This window comes from Strix aluco, chromosome 2 (assembly GCF_031877795.1).
Source record: "Strix aluco isolate bStrAlu1 chromosome 2, bStrAlu1.hap1, whole genome shotgun sequence".
NCBI lineage: Eukaryota > Metazoa > Chordata > Aves > Strigiformes > Strigidae > Strix > Strix aluco.
Window position 1 is genome coordinate 134,606,010 of NC_133932.1, and position 18,911 is coordinate 134,624,920.

The 18,911-nt window shown below is 50.6% G+C and overlaps 1 protein-coding gene across 3 annotated transcripts; it reads right to left on the bottom strand.

Annotated features, from left to right (window-relative positions):
* Nucleotides 1-1,313: 1,313 nt before the first annotated feature.
* Nucleotides 1,314-18,324, bottom strand: TSKU (tsukushi, small leucine rich proteoglycan). Of its 3 annotated transcripts, none has more exons than XM_074817030.1 (3): nucleotides 18,189-18,324; nucleotides 15,601-15,682; nucleotides 1,314-2,379 (listed from the first exon to the last, which is right to left on the bottom strand). In XM_074817030.1, the coding sequence occupies exon 3, from the start codon at nucleotides 2,370-2,372 to the stop codon at nucleotides 1,314-1,316; it is 1,059 nt and encodes a 352-aa protein (XP_074673131.1). In that variant the 5' UTR covers nucleotides 2,373-2,379; nucleotides 15,601-15,682; nucleotides 18,189-18,324. The 3 variants fall into 3 exon arrangements, with proteins under 3 accessions (XP_074673131.1, XP_074673132.1, XP_074673130.1); XM_074817031.1 differs by lacking the exon at nucleotides 18,189-18,324 and adding an exon at nucleotides 17,381-17,438; XM_074817029.1 differs by lacking the exon at nucleotides 18,189-18,324 and adding an exon at nucleotides 16,320-17,115.
* Nucleotides 18,325-18,911: the final 587 nt, after the last annotated feature.

Below are 18,911 nucleotides of genomic sequence, written 5' to 3' on the forward strand. Positions count from 1 at the left end.
CCCCACTTTCTCCTAGCCTGGAGAAGAAGAGGGATGAGAGGGGCTCCCCTTTGCTTTGCCAGCATTTCAGCAATGGAGGAAAAAATGAGTAAATTTCTGAGGACCAGGCTTTTTATCAGATTTCAGTTGGCAGCCAAGGAGCTGTGTGAAAGAAAGAAAAGCCACAACTCTGGAAAAAAAAACCCAAGATCTTTCCCCTGATAAGCAAAGCACTCCAGGGTTGCAGGCGTCAGTGTTAATTCTTCCCCTGGCACGTTCTTGAGAATGTTTCGGCACTGGAAATTGCCTCACACAAGCCCAGCTGAGTCACAGATGTTGTGTTCAGATGGGGGACGTCAGCATGGGAGCGGCTTACTCTCACGTCCTCTGGGTCTGCGTCTTGGTTTGATAAGGTCATCAAGATGAGAATCCCTGTCCAGGTTTTCTTCCAAGCTTCCCCGGAAAGGGAGGAGGGATTTTTTTATTTTTTTTTTTTTTAGCTAGGCTACATGATCTCTTCACTTTGCAGCTCAGATAATTTGCTTCATTGAAGGCTGGTTCCTGGATGAGATGCGGCTGTTGGCAGACCTCTCTGCTTCCCTTGCTCTGCTGCACATCATCTCTGAGCAATAGCTCGCTAAGGTTAGAAAGACAGGTTGGACCTGAAGTAATTTGATGTGAAAAGGATCAAGATGGGAAACTAGGGAGAAAATTGTGGGAAAAGTTCTTGACTTACTCAATGTTCATTGCACACCTATGCAAATAACATGTAAAAAGCAGCACATTAGGAGCACCCTGTATTCAGGTTTGTCTGGAAATGTTTCTTCAAGACTGAAAGTGCATGACAGGGAACAGGGCGCTGCTAATGAAGGCAACATCCAGAAGGCACTTCTTGGGGAGTAATTAAAAAAAGGATGATGCATGGGTTTGGAAGCAAGCAGCTACAGAGTCGGTGTGTTTTGGTGTGTGCTCTGCAGAAGAGACGTAGCTTTGCTCCTACAAACGTGTCTGGGGCATGAAGGTTTGCTCCAGACCAGCTGTTCTGCCCTGGGACCTGCAGAACAGCTTGGTCCCCGCTGTCTAGCATCACTGCTCTTGAGCTAACGGGCTGCATGCAGGACCTCAATGCACTGGGCAAAATCTGGAGCCTGCAGGTGATTTGGGCCAGGATTTGAGAGTTTATAAAATCCACAAACAATCAAGTATTGGCATATACAAATATATAAATTATTGACAGTTTTACAAAAGGCACACTGCAAGCCATCTCAGTCCGACACCTGTACAAATCCCCGGCCCCCCTCCCTCCCTTCCCCACCCCTTCTCCCCAACTTTCATCACGAAACATAAGGCGCTGCTGCTACGGACCCATGACTGTCGTGGCAACTGAGGACCTCTTTTTTGGTCAGCCCAATTTGTCGGTGGTACTGTCCTTCTTTGATGGTCTTAAGACATTGTATGTTCTTCCCCAAGGTGATGCTTTTGATGGAAGGTAGGTACTTCAGCACAGTCTTTGGCAAGGATGACATGCCGGTCCCAGAGAGGTTGAGCTCTTGTAGGGAGTCCAGACCAAAGATAACTTCAGCAGTCAGTGACTTCAGGTTGGGATTGCTGGATAAATCCAGGACTTGGAGGGCTGGTAGTTCCTTGAAGCTGTAAGGAGATAACTCTCCAAAGCCACGCAGGCCACTGAGGGATAAATGAATCAAATCTTTCATCCCTGTGAAGTCTCCTTTCTTAATCTTGACTAGAGGATTCCCATCAAGGTTTAAGTATCGGAGAGGAATCCCTTGAAGGTTTGGCACAGATGTGAGCCTGTTTCCAGAAAGATTTAAGTTCTGAATGTTGGGGATGCTCTTTTCACGGTGCCTTGTAATTGTGCTGAGCATATTATTGGATAGATCCACATTCAGGGGTTTTCCTTGACCTTTTGAAGCAAAAATGTCCACTGCTATATCCAAAAGCTTGTTATTGCTCAAATCTATGTCACCCAGAGGAGAACTGGAGAAACAGTCCTCTGGAAGGACTTCCAGAGAGTTATGACTCAGATCCAAGGACTCCAGGTACCGCAGCCTGGAGAAGGTTGTGGAGGAAATCTTGGCAATTTTATTGTAGCTCAGGTCGAGGCTCACCAAGGTGGTGTATCCAGGGCCAGTAAGCATTGATTCATTGATTGTTTCCAGTTTGTTTGATGACAGATCCAAGTAGGAGGTATCCAGAGGGATTGGGACAGGAACAATGTGTGAGCCTATTCCACTGCAGTCCACCTTGGTCAAGCTAAAGCTGTCAAAGAGACCAAAGCTTTCCACTTCACAGTGGCAGCCGGGGAAGCAGGTTTTGGTGGTACCAAAACAGGGAAGGAGAAGCAGCAAACTGAACCAGGCTAGGAACTGCATTGTTGACCTGGAAAACAAGACGATAAGAAAATAGATTTAATTGCTGTAGAAATTACTTTACTGAAGATGCGTAACAGTTTAAGTCATGTGGTCTTCTCCTCTGTCTTTCCAAAGGAATAGATTAAGTATACCCTTAAATAGCATGGATGTCCCAAACACTTTGTCTCTCATGTTGTGAACCCCACTGGGAAATTAATGAATAAAAAAAAAAAAAAAAGGTTAAGAGTCTTTGAAGATATAACCAAGTTAAGGCACATCTGGAAATTAGGTGTAAGAACAGCAGGCTGCCTTAAAGTGAGATCTATGCGACATACACCCTTTTGATGGGATCATGCATGAGGCTAAATAACAGCTCAAATACTGAGGTGTTTTACACACTGAGGCATTTTACACGCAGAGGTCTTCATGTCAGGGCATCCGTGTGAGATTTGGAAGTGCTGGGTTCAAGACTCTGCACTGCCGGGTTGGAGAAATCATTTAGGTTGTGTGCCCAGTGGGACCCTTAGGTGTCCAAAACCCTTATCAGGGAAGGAAAAAACAAAGATTTGTTCAAATTTCCTGTAAGTGACAGAAATAGCAGCATCATCAGAACATCCTCCAGGATGAACAGCTTGAAGGGCCAGCTGCCTACTGCCCAAGTATACAGCATGCCTTCCCTTGCTTAGACTTCAGATGCAAACTTAGATGTGTTTAGACCTACCTAAAAAGGATCATTGCTTTATGGCTAAAACCAACCCTCCTCAGGCTAGTGGCAGGCAGGACAGACAACGGCCACTTAGCTCCTTGTCTGTTGGAGCAGAGGAACCAAGAACTGTTCAGTCTAACCCAGACTGCTGTGGTTGGCCCAGCCTCCTCCACAGGCATTTAGTGCAGAGAGCCAATTTGTTTCATACAGAGCCTCTGGGGAGTCTTTGCTAATTACATTAAGTATTATCTCTGATTAACAATACCAGCAAGGAAGGAGCTCTCTCCACCCCTCTGGTTTTGACCCTCCTCCAGCTGAGACATTTCTGTCCCTTCATTGTTGCAGCCAAGGGAGGAGGAGAGCTGATCTGCACCTCACTGCCTTTGCTGGACCTGTCTAGATTGCATCCTAACAGCTCCTCCGCACAACTGCGCGCAACAGCAGCTGCGTGATTTCAAGAGCCAGACAAAAAAGCTTTAGCTCTGCATCTCTGGAGAGGGTAAACTGGAGCGTGACAGCATTCTGCAGGTCAGCAGAGACAGCAAGGGCTGTCCTCGTTGGTTCCCACTGCAGTCATGGGTGATGGCTCCTTGTGTCTTACAAAGTCTCTGGGAGGCCAGCAACAAAAGCTCTCACCAAACCAGGCAAGCAGATCGATCAGCACTGCTCTTTGGCTGTGCTGCTGGCAATAAACAGAGGCTCATGTGCCGAGCACTCATTTAGTGGGGGGAAAAAAAAAAAATCCCCCTTAAATGTGTGTTCCCATCCCCACCTCGGCCCCCCTGGTCTCTATTCTTACCTTTCCCACTGCTGTTTAAAAGCACTTTATTGACTTCCTTGCAGTATCATCTTTCCCACACACCCTTTGATCTGGCTGAGGCGCCTTCCCCACAGCCCTTGCACCTTCCCAGGACCATTTCCTAGAAGTTCATGCTTCCTTTCATCTTCCCTCACCCACCCCTTGGCAGCAGTTTCTCTCCCTTTCCAGCATGGTCTTCCTGGCCCTGTGCTTTTTCCCAGGATCAGGGACTACTTGCCAATGTGCAAAAGAAGTGCAAAGGGGAAAAAGCATTGCAAAAATATTGTCCTGATCACTGATACGACTTGTCTGGCGGTAACTCCCAGACCTCCTGCAAATAAAGAGCAGAGATTGGGACTCTGGCCAAAGTGCCTGCAACCAAAGCATTGCTAAAGGCCAACACGCAATCCTCTGGGGTCCATTATTCTATAGAAACAACAGAAAATCAGTAAGATGAGCCCTAGTCCCAGCCCATCTCAACTGTTTCTTGAGAAAACACATGTGTGCAGAAGGGATGTAGGGGGTAGAGCTCCTTTCTGCAGATACATTTCCAGATATCCCTTTCTTAATGACATAAGACTGATCCCCTCTGGGTTTGTGCAGACAGACCATAGCTTGCTCACTTCTGCAGTCCCCCCTAAACTAAATACTACTTTTTTTTTTTTTTTTTCATGAAGCTGCATTTGGAACGCACTGAAATGTTTTATTACCAGGGGAAATTACAGCAGTGGGGAGCTCTTTGGAAACTAAAAAAGCAAAAACTCAAATGTTAAATGTCTCATGTACAGGAAAGTACCTGCATTAATGTCAGCTCAGTCTACTGGTATTTATTCTCCCAAATCCCACCCAGTGGCTATTCCCACTTGATGTCTCAACAGGGAAGGCACCTCCTAACTTCTCCTTCAAAAGCCAAGCTCAGTTCCTCATGTAATTCTGTTGGGTCCAGTGGGAGCTGGATCAGAAACCAGCGGGTCGAAAGACACATCAGTGTGAGACTTGGCTTTCTAAGCACTGCCAAGACCTTCATGGGCCACCTGAAGAACAGCAAGAGGGCAATCTCCAAAGTCCTAGTTGAAGTGGGAACGGACTTTTTAATAGGGACTGTAGCAATAGGACAAGGAACAATGGTTTTAATCTAAAAGAGGGTAGACTCGGACTAGATATAAGGAAGACATTTTTTACGATGAGGGTGGTGAACCACTGGCACAGGTTGCCCAGAGAGGTGGTAGATGCCCTATCCATGGAAACATTCAAGGTCAGGCTGGATGGGGCTCTGAGCAACCTGATCTGGTTGAAGATGTCCCTGCTCATTGCAGGGGTGCTGGACTAGATGGCCTTTAAACATCCCTTCCAACCCAAACTGTTCTGTGATTCTACGATTCTATGAACTGAGAGGAGAATCAAAGCCAGCGCTGGGCTTCAATATGTGACTGCCCAAACCCCTTTTGAGATGGGAATTCCCTTCCCAATCAGCCCCAAAAATTATGACCAGAAGTGGGCAGGTACAATGACTCCCACTGCAACATCCATGGCTCCAGAGAGCAGCAACAGGAAAACATCACACAGCTGAAATGCAGTATGCAAAGCTCAGCTTAGGGATTTGCACAGCATCTATTGCCTCTTCCCTCCTCGCAGCACTGCCTCAAATTCTCCCTTACAGGCTCTGCAATTGCTTTGCAGATGAGATGCAATCCATTATCACTGGTTAAAAACTCCCTTATGGAGCAGCACAAAGCATTCATAGGCTAACAAGCCACTTGGCCAATAGCTATGATAAAGGATAGGAGAAATAAAGGTACTGGTCATCTTCCAGTCCAAGAAAGAGACTCCTGCGTTGCCAGATAATCAGCGAAGAGCTTAGTCAGGTACAGGCATGCTTCATCATCGCATGGAGCAATCAATAGCATTCTTTGAAATGGGGTAAGAAACATGCCACAGGCATTTACAGTTCATCTGTATACAGCGTGCATTTGAAACCACATCAAATTGCCTTTGGATTGCTGCCTACGAGCTGCTCTGTTGATAAAGGCAGGAAGCCAAGGTATCCCCTCGTAAAAGGAAGATGAGTTTTCCTCCTGCTTCACTGGGGAGATTCACCTGGAGGAAACACCATGGGCCAGAAACCACCAGCCCCATCACCTGGCATGGTGAGGGGAAAGCCACCAGGAGAAAACAGTCTGCTTTCAGGCTGGTTCAGCCATGACCTCTTCATTTCTATGGCTGTTGTGGTGCGGAGAGATCCCAGGGATAAATTTTTGGCCATCTGAGAGCTCTTGTCTGGGGGGGTTTGTTACACCCACTGATTTCAACAGGAGCTGCTGAGGGTGCAGCATCGTCCCCCATGTTTCAGGTGACCGGAGTGGCTTCAGGGCTCTGGTCTTTGCATCTTGCTCATTCTTTCTGTACAGCAAATATCCTGAGACAACCCCAGGGAGACCCAGTGGTGGGTAATGGAGCCAGGGTTGGACCAAGCTCCCATCAGGGTGCCCGCCTTCCTTCCCAAATCCCACATCTCTCCCTGAGCCCACAGATGCCCAGACCCCTCCACCCTGCTGTGCTCATCTCCGGGACCATCACGTGGCAGGACCTGGGTGGAAACCTCACACTGAGATTTCCTTGCCAAAAAACCTGTTAAAAATCTGATTTTAAAAGCAGACTGCAGAGGAAATTTAGGTGTCAGCTGATGGTTGGGGAGGTAGGAGAGAGGAAAGACCTGCTATGGTGTGGCTGCAAATTCACTCTTCTCATTGCACTCGATTTCCTCCCTCTCCACTTCCTTAAAGACTTTTCTCACTAGTGTTCCTCGATCCATGGCTGAGACTTTGCCACCTTGTTCCTACCCAAGGGAGATGTGCTAACACATCCCACCCTGGATGGCAGCCCATTGCTCAGGGACTGGTCCCCACCTCGTGGGAATGTGGAGATGAAGAGGATGCTACCTAGACTACCTCCAGTTGCCCTGGCAACCACCAAGCCAGAAATCCCTATAGCCATAAATCAAGGACTAATTAAAAAAATAATACAAATATTTGAAAGTTAATTGTTTGATGATCAGGAAATGGCCCCCCTGTTCATGCTGCACCCCTCGGCTTCCCCGAATGTGTAATTTGGAAAAGCACCAGCTGAAATGAAGCTGGAATCGGGGCTGAAGACCCAAAGTCACACAGTGAAGCTTAAAGTAGATAAGAAAGAAGTGCAGAAACCCCAGGTTTTCTCTACAGTGGTGTGACGAGAAAGAAATTACTCCAGAAGGGGATGAAACCCACCTAAGACCAGACCCATTTTTGGAGATGCCTCGTCTCTCCCTTGACCATGGTGGAGCGGGATGCCCGCTCTCCTTGGGCTGCTGCTTCCCACCCCATCCCTGGCTGCATCCTCCCAACTCGAGTCCCACCCAGCAACCCAGTGCACGCAGGATGAATCAATCCAGTTCACTCATCCAACAAAAAACCCCCTAATCCTCCTTTCTCCCCTTTGGTGGGTCAGTTTTCAAGCAAATTGGGCTGCCCAGCCACAGGGTTACTAGCTCTGACACAGGAATGGGGAAAACAGGACCCATCTTTTCAAGAGCAGCCACCATTACAGCAGATCAGGTACATCACGAATCCCCGTGGGTCTGAGACGCAGCGGACTGATCCTGGTAATTTCCAGGTTTCTTGCCAATGTGATGCTGGATTAATTCTGGATTAATAATAAATATCGCAACCTTTAAAGGAAAGAGGCAAAAAGGGAGGTCTGGAGGCCTCCTATCCTAAATGGATTTGCTGTTCTAGCAAAGGATGGAGGAGTTGGATTAGCAACAATATTTCATCAAGAAGAAAATTTGGGGATTGTCTTCTGTTTCTTGCATCAGCCAAGTGAAAAAAAGTAAAGTCTTTATAGCAAGGCCCACAAGGCCCACTTGGCTGCATTCACTAATTGGGGGCAGGGGAAAGGGAACGCTATTGGAAAGTGAAACAAGCTGCATAGGTTATGATAGAGGCCATAAATCCTCCAGACTGAAAAAAAAAAAAAAAAAAAAAAAGATAGTTGGCTCTTTCTCTCTTTAAATAGGAGGCTCTGAGAGGCAGCTGGGACGGCAGCTCCAGAGCACCAGGATGCTCCTGAGTTGCTTCTCCAACAACAAAATTGCTTCAGAGACCTTTCCCCTCCTCTGCTCCCATTAATTATTCTGTAAAATAAGAATAATTATCAAGTAAAATGCAGCACTAGCAACAGCTACACTTTTCCAGTGCAGACTCTCCCGGGCTGAGTCCAAGTGACGCCACAGATGCAATCGCAGCCCGGTCTCCAGATCCCATGTGCCAATGTGAGCAGACAGCAAAGCTGGTTCAAACCAGCCTACAACCAGAGACTATTAATCCCTTAACTCACAGGCACACACCCCTCACATGATAAAGAAACTGCTGCTGACAAAGTTACTCTTTTTTTTTTTTTTGGTGTGAATCCATTGAAAGTAAAGGTCATCCAGGCTTTTGCTCTGCCTGCTTCAGACCGGTTCTTCCCTGCAGAAGGGGTCCCCACATGCATGCAGCAAAGGGCTGTGTTTACCCCCTCAATAAAGCTTATTAAACCAATTAGTGCTTCCTGACAAAGGAGTTTTGGTGTAAATGGGAACAGGGCTTTCTGACCCACGTGTTATTTTTTTGTTGCTTGCTGGTTTGGGGTACGCTTTGCAAATACCAGTCCTGGTTTTATACTCAGTGTTTGTGACTTCTTGGATTTAGGGAGAGGAGAGCTAATGAGAATCCAAGAAGTATTTAGGTTTGATCCTGCATTTGCTTAGATGGGTTTGGGGGGAGTTCGGTGGAGTTACTCTAGATGTCAGTGACAGCGGATGAGAATTAGTCCCTTGGCTCTTCCAAATTTAGCTTGATTTCATGGAGCCCTCCATCAGAAGCCATTGCACAAGTCACTTTTGGGTGGTAAGTTATTATCACCCTTCACTTCACACTGATGGTTTTATCAGTGGGAAGTGCAAAGCTGCTTAGACAGCAGAGTGATCCCTAATTACCCATCAAGATATAAAGAAGGGGATGTGCAACTCTTCTCCTCACCCTATTTCCCCCACCAGTGCATGTAAGCATTGGGATGCGGGGAAACTCAGCAACTGGGTTGGTGGCTTCAGCCCTTATGGCTCAATGTAAAGAGACACCAAGGGCCTGAACAGGAGCTCAAATCATCCTGCAGGTACCTGAACACTTTTTGCTCCATCCTCCTGCTCGCTGAGGAAAATCAGAATGAGGAAAATGAGCACAGGAATGAGAAAACAAAGAAAAAAATAAAAGATTTCTCTATGAATTCCTTTTTGCTTTAATGATTTCTAATACTGGATGTAAAAGCACCTCCTTTGCATTCAGTCAAGAGCCCCACCACCAAAGGGGGTGTTGTTAGTATTAACCCAGTGGTATCAGGAATCTACATTACCAGGCTATGGAAGAATAAAATACAAAAGGCACCAAACTGGGGATGGAAAGAAAAAGTCGTCTCTCCTCCCTCAGTGCAGAGATGTGGTTGTATTTAAGGCAGACTAGGGTGGGCTGCATGATGGGGACGGGTGGGCTCAGGATGGGATTTATCCTCTCTAAGCTGTGGGTCCCCAGGCATTACAGGAGGAAGTCAAGCCAAGCAGACCTTGAGCCAATGGTTTATTTGCTCTGTGGGGTGCTTTGTCCCCATTCCAGAGATTTCAAGAGGGGACAAAAATGCCATAAACAGAGACCAGATGCTGCTCCCAGATCTGGACAAGAACCCCATTGCTCTGCATCAAGTCTGTCTTTGCAAGACTTGAATCTTACCAAAAAACATGGAATTTGGGTTGTGGACAGTTTTCTAGGCGAGAAAGGGAAAAAACAAGACACCGTTCCTCATTTTCCCCAGATCTCAGTTATCTCCATTCACTTTTCTCGACTCTGGACAGAGAAACTGCTGAGCCAAAACCACAGTGATGAACCAGCATCCCACCCATGCTCTCCATCCTTCGAGGAGATTTTCGTAGATATTACAGGGGATGGGATAGATAAGATTAGCAAGCACAAAGCCAAATTCTTAAGCATCAGAAGCCTTTCACAACCCCAAAGCCAAAACCAAGCAGCCCCTCAACCTACCACATGGACTGCAGAAAAAACATATGGGATTGATCTGGAGGAAACCCAGTACCTCCAAACCCTACTGCTCCACACCATGGGTTTGTTTTCAAACATGTGACATCCCTTGCTCAGCTGAAACAGTTTCTGCTCTATTTTTTTCTTTAAAGTGAAAACCCAATAAATATAATTCTTTAGAAAAGAAAGAGAGATCTATTAAAACAATCTTTGCTCCAACTGTTAATGTCACAAATCCCATCTGCTTTGCAAGAAGCCACAGCTAATTTATCATCCTAGTGTTTAAACAGCTAATAGTTTATTCCACTTGTGCAATCTCCCCCCTCCAGCATCCCTCATCACCTCCAAGGAGGAAATCAAGGCGCAGTGCGGTGTATTTTGGGCTCTGACAAAAGGAAACCTGTGCAGGCAGGTCTGCCAGCCCATAGAGTAAGTTCCAGCTGATTTACATCCGTGGCTGAAATATGGACAATTTCTGACGCCCCGAGAGCTGCACACCTAAAAAAGCCACATCTTAGAACCAAACAGCAGCCCAGCTCCTGGGAATTTTGCCTTGAGTGGGAAAAAGTCGGTGCTACCTCCAGCATGGGCAAATTAGGAATTAAATCACCGTGGCACCAGGGTTTTGCACAAAAATCCCCCTTCCCCACTCAGCCCAGGAAGGTTTCAGGTTAATAGCAGTTTTATTGGGGTGGGAGAAATAGTCTCCCGTGGATTTTGAAAGCAATTTTTATCGCCAGCCTCACCCCGAGCTGTGCTTGTGCCCGGAGGAGGCATTCCTGAAAGGAAATGAAGTTTGCCAAGCCTCTGGAGCTGCCGTGGCCAGGGGAAGGCAAGGAGCAGGGTGGCACCTCCCAGCAGCACCGGGGGGGGGGGGGGGGGGGGGGGGATTCAAGGGGGTGCTGGGAGCAGACGGGACACGAGCATCCCGACCCCGCTATTCCCTCCTGGCTATGCCAGCATCAGGACCGCTCAAACTGGGAGCATCAGCAGCCGCACACTGGTTTCCAGCAGCTCCAGGATGCACAGGATCAAACAGGGTGCCCGCAAGGGATGCAGGAGCTCAGGGCTTTCTTCTGCTCCAGCATCACCCTGGGGGTGACCACCCCAAATCCTTTTACCCCCAATGACCCCTGCTTTCCATCCTCCCCCCTCTGCTTTTTAACCGTGAGCGTTTCCAGGAACAAGACGTCTCGCTATCCTGGCACTTGCTGAGCACAAGAGACCTCATCTCAGCCGGGAACACAAATATTTTCTTAACCGCCTCAAACTCAGCCCGAATAGGATCTTTATCATAAACCCAGCCACACTCCCGGAACGGGAGGTCTCTGTTGCAGAGGAGTTATTTTGGCACAAATGGGAGGACAGACCAGCCTGTCAGGATGGCACTTCACAGCAAAAGGAGAGGTTTACACTGAGTTTTACACCAGCCCTAATGCATTTTGCTGTAGAGGGACCTGTTGAAGCTACCAACAGGTCCCCCTGCCCCGTCATCTCCAATGCCCAGGGGCTCACTGTGGTGGAGGGAGTGAGGCTGTGAGTACCTAGGTTTTATCCAAATCACAGCAGTAACATTGTGAGGATTAAACCTTCCTTCGTTGGGGCTGCATCCCCCTTTGCAAAAGATCAATTTAAAAATGATGGGTCACAGCTTCATCTGCAACGTCAGGGTTGCACATGCTTCCCTCTCCTCTCTGACCATTCCTGGTGTCAGAATAAGAAAGTCAACAAGCTGATGTGATTTTTTAAAGTATAAAACAACTGAGGCAGGGCCTCATTTCTTAGTTGGTCAGTTATTGAAAGCTAAAACAATCCAAGCAAACTGCTTCTATAGCCTGAGCCCTTGGCTGTGCCCTCCCACACCTGACCCCCAACCCCAGCTGGTTCCTGTGCCAGCTCCTGCTATGACCATACTTTTTTGTAGCCCTCTGGCTCCCAGAGATGTGATATAATTCAAGAGGAATGCACTCAGGGACGAACACCACACACCAGGCCAGCAAGAAACATTAAGAGGTGCAGCACAGGGCAAGGAAACCTCCTACCCACGATGGATGCTTCTTGGTTTTAACTATTGATAGAGCTGCTTGGCCATATCATCGTGCCCAGCTGGGAAATGCCACGTGCTGTGCATGTCCCTGGGATGGCACACACCACATCCCACCCCAGGAGAGGGCAGGATGCCAGGACCCACCGGTGGCTGTCTGGTCCATGAGGGAAAAGCACAATGTCTGTGGATGTACCCCACATTCCCAATGTAGTTTGTTTTCAACCGCCCCAGTGGGCTGGCCTGAGCTGCAGAAGGACTGTGCTGCATGGATGGACACGGATGGGTTCCCCTGGAGTGGATGAGCTGGGCAGGGGGAAGGAAGGGAGAGCAGGGATGGTGCTGGGGGAAGGCGATACATCCCACGGTGATGCTTCTGCCCTTCCAGGTGAGACATGGCCCACCGGGAGCAAAGAGCTCATAGTAGCCCCATCATCCTGCATCTCTAAGGGCTTTCCAGGTCTTTCTCCTTGAAGCAGAGGTGACTGCAAATCAGCTGTCCAAACGCCGCCTCTGACAGCATGCCTCGGTCGCGGTGCTCTGCCCAGCTCCAGCAAGCAGAGGCAGCTGGCACCAGCTGAAATCATGCAAAAAGCAGAGGGAAAAGAAATTTGCCCCGGTGGGACTCCGGCTGGGCAACGCCTCCAGCCCTGGCAGAAGGATTTTAAGAGGACCCCATGTGGGTTTAGCTCTCTGAAAGGCAGCAGCTCCCAACCTCCCCTTCTCCTAAGAGCCCTGTGGAGCTGCTGGCTTCAATAACAGAGGGCAAAGAGAGGAGGCAACATTAGGTCTGGGTGCCCCTCAGCACTGCCCCAGCTGGCCCAGGGCTTCTTTGTGGGCTTTTTATTTATTTTTGTGGTTGGGTATTATTTTTTCATGCACAATAATCTCCAGGCCTCTTTGCCGCCTGTGGCTCTCAGCGTGCAGCTGCAGACCCTCCACCGAGGAGATAATAAATACAATCCTGGCCGTTATTGTTGCAAACAGCACAGCTGGAGGCTCCCGTCTCGTTCCCCTCTCAGCTTTTCTTCCTCCCCCCCCAATAACTCTTGCAACGTGACGCTGTGAACAATGAACGCCAGCGAAACTGCTCGGTAGAGCATCAGCTGGGACTTCAGGAGCTGCCCCCACTCCGGCGAAGCACGCCAGACATTCGCTACGCCCAGCGGGTCTCCTACAAGATTTGGGAAGGGAGGATTTGGGGAGGGGGTCTGGGTAAAGCTGACAAAGGGTTTAGCAGCAGGGCATTGTCCTCACCACGGTTCCCAGCCCAGATGATGCTTCACTGCCCCAGTGATGTGGTGTTGTGGTGTCTCCTTAGCTCTTTGCCTCCCCTCCCTGGCCCAGAATCCTCCAGTCCCTCTTGGCTGGTGCAGGGTCTTGGAGAGAGGAGTCATCTAAAGTAGGTTGGGAGAGCCACGTCCCCAGCAAGATCCACTTCTCTGCCCTGATTTTACCACGAGTTGCCATTCATGTGCCTCAGTTTCCCTCCTGATGTCTTAAGGTTGATTAACCCCAGGGCTGAGAGATGTTCATCCCTGAGTGGGGATGGCGGTACCACCCTCAGGTTCAAATCCCACCAGTTTAACTGGGAACGGAGCACAAGCCAAGACACCCCAGTCTCACCCCATGGAGAAGCCCCCTGCCAACACCACCACTGCCACAACCAGTCCAAGCAAATGCCAACACTGTCCTCATGTCCAGCTCCTGCCTTGCCTGGACACTCTAGGGTCACCAGCCCTGCTTTGCCCTCTGCAAAATGAGCAGCCAGGCTGGGGGACAGGGAAGGGGACATGTGGGGAGGTGGTTGTGGTGGAGAAGTAGCTAAGTGCCTCTCAAATCAGCATTTGTGGACTCTGAAGTGTGGCTGCAGTCTCGGTGGCTGCCAACAACAGGCCTGCCTGCCCAGGGACCTCTGCCCACCCATGCTGCTCACCTCCCCTGGCTCCATCCTGTCCCCATCCCTGTCCCCTTGTTTTTGGCACAGCTCTGTGGCACTTCTGCCATGCCATGGAGATGTCGCGAGTCATCCAGGACGCACGCAACCATCCTCCTTTACCATTTAACCCTGTCTTAAACCACCTCCTAACTCTAATTTGATCTGATTTCACTGACCAGCAGAGTAAGACTTCCCAAGTTACAGCATTCTCATGTGTGTCCTCTGTACGAGCTATATGGTGCTGGCCCCTTGCACCCTGTTCCTTCCCCCAAAGCCAGGGGAGGTCACCCTGCACCATGTTGTGAACACAGGAGATAGGGACATCACTATGGGACATTTGGGGGCAGTTCAGAAGAGCAATGCTCCCCCCACCAGTGCATGATACTGGCCAGGTTCAATTACCCTATGACCTTGTAATCCTTTGAGTTGGAGATCTCTTGCAAGAGGTTGCAACGCTCCGGTCCTGGGTAGATACAAGAGCTGCATGTTGGGTGGGAACAGAGCCTTTGCACCAGGATTAAAGGGCTTTGGAGGAAGGGTCTTCTCCATCCTCCTGTGTGAAAGAGCCTTGCCATGCCCCCTGCTACAGACATCTCATTCTCTAGGATGGGAGAAAAATGGGTGATTTTGGGGTCAGGGACTTGGGATTTGTCCTGCCCTACTTGGAGAGCTCTGCGCACATTTGTCACTTCAGACACAACGGGGGTGAGGAATCACATCTGGTTTGACCCATCTGCCACAGCAGGGCTTTGCCTTTAAGTCTCAATTTTTCTTGATGAGGGTTATCTTATTCAAAGTAAAAAAAAAAAAAAAAAGTCCTTATTTCTCTCCCCACCCTGGATTTGAGCTGCTGGGCACGAACCAGGGGAAAGGAGAGGAGTCAGCATCACAGACACATGGACAGCAAAAAAAGAAGCAGGAGGGGGGAAAGGGGAAGGGAAAGAAAACCCACAGATGCCAGCACTCAGATATTACACACAGCACATGGCCCTCTGCTCAGCTACAGCAAAGATAAAGTGCTTTTTTCCAGTTTGCCACTGCTCCAACAGGCAGATTTCCAGCCTGGTTAATGCAACTCAGGAATGTCCCGTGCTAAGGCAGCCAGGTTGGTTTAATCTCTTGCAGCGTCTGCAAGCCAGGGGGGAGGCCAGGGTGATTCTCAGAGCACGTATTTCCTTCCCCTCCCTGCTCCACATCTTAAATATTCCACGGGAGAATAATGGAAACTCCCAGGAAATTAAAAAAAAAAATAAATTGCAATACAAATGAAAATTTCAAGGCTTCCTTGTAATGAATGACTGAGCCGATCATACATTCCCCTTGATAGGTCCAGGTGCCAAGTTTTAAGACAAGAAACAGCTTGCTCAAGCCAGCCTTTATCTCTTCCCAGCCCTCAACATCATCACGGCATTCGGAAGTTTCTTTTGATAGCCTGCCAGGCGGCCAGCACTGCGGCTACCGCGCACGGCCCCGGGTGCTGGGGGTCAGGAGGGCTGCCGGACAAGGATGCCTTGTCTTATCCCACCCTCCAGCCTCTGCTTCTCCCCGACAACCAGCTGACAAGTGAGGAGGAGGAGGGAGAAGAGACCAAAAGAGCAGAAAAAAAGCAGTTAGGGATGGAGGGAAAACTCTAAACCTCCGGAAGACGGTGGCTCACCTTTTTTTCCCAGCTCTGTCTCGCACCGGGGTGGCACACGCTGCTGTTCACTGGGGGCTGGGGGAGCACAAGATGCTTTTTTCTGTATCAAAAAAAAAAAAAAAGGCAAACCAACTTTTTCATGTTTTTTGTTTTACGGCTCTCCCAATTTTCTCCCACCCATTCAATGCTGGTTTATTCCTTGCACTCAATCTTAAAGAATAGGGGTGCAGGAGACCCTCACCCCGACCCTGCAGCCTTCCTTGCCAGTCCGTCTCGCTGTCAAAAATTAATGTCCCCTGGGATGTCCGTCACGTCCTCGTTCCCTCTGAGCGTTTTGTAATTGCTCCCCACTGCCTCTGCCAGCAGCTGCTCAAATTCATTCACAAACCAGCAGCGTCTCCCCGCAGCACACCCGCTCCAGGATGCTGCAAGGGAAAACCCATCCGGGCGCTGCCACCCAACCTCCTGCCTACCCCGGTCCAGAGCATCGCTCACCCACCGCCTCCGGAGAGGAGACGGGTCAGGGCCTCGCCGGGCCATTTATAGCCCACATGTGAGCAAGCACCTCCCGTGTCCTCTCCGGGATGGGGACTGGCTCCTGTGGGTTGTGAAGGGACACGAGCCGTGCTCCGTGCCAGCACGACGGCAGACACTAACCCACTTTGCCTGTGCAGCGCCTGGCCGCCGGCGGCGAGCAGCCAGCCAAGTTTAGACTGCAAATTCTCCCAGGGACATACCAGGCTCCCTCCGGTCCTTTCAGCATCTAAGACATCCAGTGTGCTCCTTATTCCCGGAGAGATCGACGAGGCGTTGGTCTAACCCTGCCTTTCCACAGTGCCTCTTCTCCCGGTCTCCGCTCTGCTCTCTACCGCTGCAATAAAGCCCCGCGCGCTGCCAGGCGAGCTTTGGAGCGGTGATCAATGCAATATTTCAGCGCAACGCCAGCGATCAGCACCGGCTGCTCTCTGCAGAGCAATGGCACAGTGTCCACCCAGACAAGTTTCCTACTGTAACTTCAGTGAATGTGGTTATTCAGGCTAACGGCAGCTGATTTATCATGGCAGATTTCGACTCGGGAGACTGGAGGCTCCTTGCCCGGCTGCCGCGATGAACGCCGTGAGCTCGGCACGGCTCGCCGTGCTCTCGTCGTTACACCCCTGCTCGAATGCCTTCGTTGCCACCGAATTACGTTAGCTAACCACGATGGAGAGCGTCGGTTAACGGAGGCGATGCCACTTCCCTACGACACAAGCCACCAGCTCCATCCTCACCGCTCCCCTCCCAGCCTTCCCAAATCCCAAGCAGAGGAGTAAAGTTGACGGACCCTTTTGTTTCCAGAGAGCTGGCACGTGTTGTGGTTTACTGGGCTAATAAATCTGCCGTGGTCTGCGCCTTTTAATGACTGCAGCATTAATAACAAGTTTCCATGGAGCTGCTTAAAAGTTTACAGGGTGTGTGCGTTATCAGGGGAACCCCGTGCTTTCTGACCTCCTGCTTCAAAAGTCACAACCAGCAGCTTTATTTTTTTTTTTTTTTTCAATAAGAGAACAAATAAATCCTAGTCTGCTTCCTCTCCCTTCCCCACCCCCCCACCCCCCCCTCCCCAAACACACCTTCCCCTCCAGCTTAATCCACTTACAGGCATGGGAAATTCCCAGGCAGGGAGCTTTGCCCTGCCTTTATCTCTGAAACCCGGGGGAGGGGACCCCCCCTCTGCACCTTCCAGCCTCTTCACCCCATCCAGTCGACCCCTTCTAAGCTTTACACCCCCCACCCCCCTTCTCCTTCCTCCCCTTACCTTGGGTGAGCTGCGAGCTTCCCAGCACCAAAACCCGACCAAAAAGCCTCTTTTTTTTTTTTTTTTCCCTCCCCGACTGCCGTGCTGGGAGGGGAGGGCTGGGGAAAGGGGGGGGGGGGGGGAGGAGGGGAGACAGGGAGCCCTGTGTGAAATCAAAGCCCCGAAACCGGGCAGGGGAGGCGGTGCGGAGCCTCCAGCTGCTGCTCGGATTACTTTGCAGCCGTGGCAATCCCAAGCACTCCACAAACCACCATTGCACCGGGGGAAGGAGAAGGGAAGAGATCCTGGCTGGAGACTCTTCATGCCCCCCCCCCCCCCCCCACCTCGGCTGGAGCCCTCCGGGGCGAGGAAGCCGGGCTGGGGGCTCCTACGCACCCGCTACACCCCAAAATTCCCCCCTTTGGGAAAGGCAGAGGTGGGGGAAAAGTAGTTTACCTCCACCCCAGACCTCCGTCTTTTCACCCCCCTCCCCACCCGGGGTGTTTTGCAGCCGATACCTCCCCCCTCACCCCACACCGCCGGCCGCTGAGCCCCCACGCGAGGCAGATTCATCACACCAAAAAAGTTTCCCCACTCGGAGGTTGCGGGGGGGGGGGGGTGTCTCCCCAGCAGACACCCCCAGGGCATCTCCAGCTCCCCGGGGAGGCGGCAGGGAGGGCTCAGCCCACCCCTATACACCGAGCACTCCCCCCCGCCCCCCAAAAAAAATTAAAGAGAATTGGGGGTGATGGGGGGGGGTGGGGGTGCAATACCTCGGCGGGTGCCTGCGAGCCCAGGGAGGGGATGGGGGCGGCTGGGGGGGACTCACCGGGGCCGGGGTCGGTTCCCACGGCGGGGAGCAGGGAGCCGGCAGCAGCAAGGCTTGGGGCCGGGTGTCCCCTTCTTCCCTCCTCCTTCTCCCTCCTCCTCCTCCTCCTTCTCCTCCTTCTCGTCCAAGGCGTGCAGCTGGCTGGGCAAACGGGCTGCCCCCTTCCTCGCAGGAGGAGGGAGCTCAACAGATGGCTGCACACAAGGGAACATCTGGGAGGAGGAGGAGAAGGAGGAGGAGGAAGGAGGCAGGACTTGTGCTCGGCTGTGCCACTCCTGAGCTGGCAGACCCCCCCCTTATGGGGAAAAAAGGGAGGGGGGTGTCAAGCCGGCTTTGCACACACACCACACCCCCCCCCCTCCCTGCTGCTCTGTATCCCCCCTGGGTAAAATCCCTCGTTATCCCTTTGCTTTCTTGGGGGTCACTCCAGAGTCCCCCTCCCAGCACAGCCTTGGTTCCAGCCCAGACCTCTGCAGGGCTGTATTCGCAGGAGTGAGTCCTATTCTTGATCATCACCTGCACCCAATTTTCCAGGCGTATAGGGCCAAGGTCAGTCCCAGCACCTCAGGGTGCAGGGTAGAACAAGGCAGCACCAAGGTCTGAGCAGGCAGATGGGAGGCTGGGGCGTATAAATTGTATGGTGCAACCCCTGAAATAGGAGAAAGCAAAAAAAAAAAAAAATCAGGTAGTAATCCACAGTTTGGGGAACAGAGGCTGGACCCC

Coding starts and splice junctions, on each gene's coding strand:
- TSKU (XM_074817030.1), bottom strand. CDS start 2,372: ATGCAGTTCCTAGCCTGGTTCAGTTTGCTGCTTCTCCTTCCCTGTTTT.